This window comes from Nestor notabilis, unplaced genomic scaffold (assembly GCF_000696875.1).
Source record: "Nestor notabilis isolate BGI_N333 unplaced genomic scaffold, ASM69687v1 scaffold20758, whole genome shotgun sequence".
In the NCBI taxonomy this organism is placed as follows: Eukaryota; Metazoa; Chordata; class Aves; order Psittaciformes; family Psittacidae; genus Nestor; species Nestor notabilis.
The window spans coordinates 19,046-23,129 of record NW_009942101.1 but is presented as its reverse complement, the minus strand read 5'-3'; the positions used below and the strand labels follow the sequence as shown (position 1 = coordinate 23,129).

The following is a 4,084-nucleotide window of genomic DNA, read 5'->3' as shown; positions in this document are numbered from 1 at the left end:
TCACGCAACATCCCTGCTCCTCAGCCAGTCTGCATCTCAGAGAAGCAGGAGAATGATGTCATCAATGCAATTCTGAAACAGCACACAGAAGAGAGGGAGTTTGTTGAAAAGCATTTCAATGATTTAAATATGAGGGCTATGGAGCAGGATGAGCCAACCTCACAAAAGCCCCAGTCAGCATTTTACTACTGCAGGTTACTTCTCAGTATACTGGGAATGAATTCTTGGGATAAAAGGTAAAAAGAAAAGACTCGCAAATCAAAAACATTCTTTTAAGGAATTGTGCTATTCTTAATGTGTAATAATAGTTGATCATGGAGTAGGTTAAGCCAAAAGTACTGTAGGCCAGCCAACAAGAGAGGAGAAGGGATATGCAACTAAGGGGAAAATGACAGTTTTCTTCTGTATTTCAACCTGTCATTTAGAGAGGCAGAAAGGAGGAACCTGTTGCCTTTACTGTTATTTTTATTCTTTCCTTATAACAGTGTTGGAAGGTGAATTGAAGGAGTGGTATCTTTTCTAATTATCCTTTCACTAATTGTACTAAGGGTTACTACGATGGGCGAAGAAGGCATCTTTTTTGCGTTCTTTGCTTCCCATGTATGTCCCTGCAAAAATCATTACCTTTCTGTGCCAGAGTGAGACTCTGAAAGTGTCATACTCTCAGCTACTGTGTTGCTCAACAGTGTCCTGCTGCTTTGCCTGCTAAGAGCATGCTTGGATGCACCCTCAAAGCATTGCATCTGTGTTAGCTAATGAAAAAGGTGCATCCCTTACTATATACTTAAACATTGGCAATGTTTGGGTATTGTTTAGAACAACAGGAGACAAGCCATGTTCAGTTACAAAATGAATGTCTCTGCTTACATTACTCTTTTGTGGGTGTAGTTAGGTGTATGGCTGCATAGACATGCTGTATGCGCAAATATCAGCATCCTAGAATTGAAGGGTCTTTCTGAAATCCTTTTTTTTTTTTTTTTTTTTTTTTTTGCCATAGCTGTCAAATTCCATATTTTCTTACTATGAAGGGAAGTAAAACAAAAATAATCTATGTCACTGGACATACCACTGGAATTGGACAAAATTCTGGTATTATAACCCTTATTTATGTCTTTAATTGCTCAAGGCATTCTGGTTTTGAACAGTACTGGTCTTAAACTCATTCCACTGTGTTTTGTGGGAAACATCTTAAGCGCAGTTTAAAAGAAAAGTGCCTTTCTTGCTCTAACATATTGTTTTGTTTTTTCTTTAAATTGTTACAGCTGGATGGGTGACTGAGGAGTTTATGTTCTGCTCTCTTCTGCAATTCAAAATAGCAAAAGCTCTGTGTTTAATGCACCAACTCCCTAAGACAGTAGGTTATGGGAGTGTCTTTTGTCAGTAAGCATATATATCATGGCCTAGTAAAGTGCCCAGCTTATTATATGCGTCAGAGGGAGTTCTGTCTGTTATGTAGAGAAGGGATTGATTGCAGTTGGATCCAATAGGTTGACAGAGGAAAGTGGAAAGAAGTAAAGGTTGTACTCAGGGCTATAATGGATATAGAAGATTTACTGGAGTAAAAAAAAATGCTTGTATATATTTTTAAAAGATATCTTAATATTTTATATAAGAAAATACTATTGAAAAGGCAAAAGCATTTGCTGACTGTTCTTGAATGGACCTGGAAATGTTCTTTTATCATTCGTGTACTATTCTGTATCCATTGGTGAACAGGTGATAAAATAGTTACAAATTTCTCTGTTTAGAAGGAGCTTTCATCTCCTGAAGAAAAATGAGAAGTTACTTCGAGAACTCAGAAATTTGGACTCAAGGCAATGGTAAATGCTTTTAACGGCTGCCTACTTAAAATTAAGTGTGCTTGTATTTAAATGGCTCTACTTGCACAGGTGTAAGAGTTGAACTAATTCTTCGAAGTTTTGTAAATTATTCATGTATTTTGCACTGTAGTAGTTATTGCTATTATATTGAACTTACATTGGTATTATTTGTAGAGCGAAACTCTACAAGTAGAATACCATGAGACAGAGCAAACTTCAAAATAACTGAAAATTATGAACATTTGTATGCATAAGTTGGAATAGTTTTAAAACTTTGATAAATTGAAGTCTCAGCATTTTAAACTTCGTGTAATTCTTTGGCTGTTTTCAAATGCTTTTAGTATTTGAAGACATGGAATTCTAGTTGGCATTGTAATATGGAATAAAAAACTTTGAATTGTTTTTGTAAAAGTTGAAATAAAATCCAGTGTAGGTTTTAGAAGTGTGAGAAACCACATTTGGTTGCTCCAGTGTCCAAGAGCTAGCTTCACAGAAGACATTGCTGTAGTACTAATAGATCCTTTGTTCAGTTGCATAAGCTGCATTTGCTACGGTGTACACAAGGCACTGTTAATGGCTAGTGCAGTGCTTGCATTACAGGTTTTGCTCATTTCAGAAGCCCAGCTATACCATTGGTAGTTGGCATTGCCAGCACCATCCTACATCTTAGAAGTGATAAAAGCTGTTCATGTATAGCAAAACTTTAGGCTCTGGAACAGACTGGACTAGAACAGGAATGTGGAAATGCAGAAGGTATTAAAAAAGAAGCCATATAGGTGTACTTTACTCTGACTATCTTTTTTTATGTTTTAAAAGCCATGCTGTGTGTACTGTTCGCATATTTTGGTTTCATATTAGTAAAGGCACTGTCATGCAGCGACCATTCTCTGTTTTACAGCCGAGAGACACACAAGATTGCAGTGTTTTATGTTGCTGAGGGACAAGAAGATAAACACTCCATTCTTACGAATACTGGGGGAAGTCAAGCGTACGAGGATTTCGTAGCTGGTCTTGGCTGGGAGGTATTGAAACATTTTTATCCTAAGTTCATTTACAGAGAAAGCCACAGATCCCTTTAGATATTATAAGTCTTTGGCTCTTTAGCATTACTCACAAGTACTAAAATACACTGATTTGCAAGTAGGATGTAGAGAAGAATTCTGGTTTCATTACCAATACTAGCTGTTTAATTTTAAGCTCTTTGAATTTAAGAAAGTTTGTGCGGGCAGAGGTGATTTTTTTTAATGTGCAGTCCTCATGGACTGAGTAGGAGGCATCTTGATTTCCCTGTAAACCTGTGTTACATCCACTGACGTTTGAGCTTTGCTCGAATTTGAGAATCCAAAAAGTACAAACAATCAGCATCTGTCATGCTCCCTTCTTCCTGCTTTCTACTACAGACATGTAACTGTTCACACAGTGGTGTACCATATCATCTATATGGCCTGCAGCTCTTTAATCGCTATTTTGGGACAGCTACGAGGATTTCCTTTTTTGCATCCTTTCTTTCTGACTGCACAGGATTAATTTCCATTATAAAGTTCAACTTGTCACAGTCGCACAGAAGTTTAAGAATCGCCTCTGCTCCTGCCTGGGTGCATAAGAAACTGCAGGTGTTTTTTTTCGTCTTGCAAGTTGGCATTCATCAGGAATGTCCACATGAGTGTCCATCTTACTCGTTCTTTTTTTTAATTTATTATTATTAATTCTTAGGTACACGAGAGCAGTACTAAATTAGCTGTGTGGATAATGGCTCGGACTTTTCCATAGGAACAGAGAAAATCTGCTAGAAGTCTGCTGACTGTCATGAGCATAGATGTTTGTTTTTTCCACATTCTTGAGTCTTCAGGAGAAAAAAACTCAGCATATTAGTGTGTTCAAATACCCTTCTTTCATGGGTTAATTTCCTTACCCTTTGTTAGCTAGAGTTACTAATAAAGAATTACTATAAAGAGTTACTAATTTTAATTAATATTCTATGATAAGACATTGTCATGGTTTAACCCCAGCCAGCAACTAAGTACCACACAGACACATCCCCCTGCCATGGGATGGGGAGGAGAACTGGAAAAAGGTAAAACCTGTGGGTCGAGATAAGAACAGTTTAATTGAAGTAAAGATAACAATAATAAAAATAATGATAATAAATAATAAGAATAGGGAAAAGAGAGAGAGGAGTAAGACCTAAGAAACACAAGTCATGCACAATACAATTGCTCACCACCGGCTAGCTGATATACAGCCCATCCCCCAGCAGCAATCAG

The 4,084-nt window shown here is 37.2% G+C and overlaps 1 protein-coding gene across 1 annotated transcript in view; it reads left to right on the top strand.

Annotated features, from left to right (window-relative positions):
• The window catches only part of LOC104410917 (ral GTPase-activating protein subunit alpha-1-like), a gene marked incomplete at its 5' end in the record, with an annotated part of 64,439 nt that overhangs the window by 49,942 nt on the left and 10,413 nt on the right, over window positions 1-4,084 (top strand). Inside the window, 3 exon segments of the mRNA XM_010021217.1 lie at window positions 1-236; window positions 1,749-1,820; window positions 2,719-2,842. The exon segment at window positions 1-236 is cut by the window's left edge and continues 9 nt beyond it. Coding sequence (XP_010019519.1) covers window positions 1-236; window positions 1,749-1,820; window positions 2,719-2,842 — 432 coding nt within the window.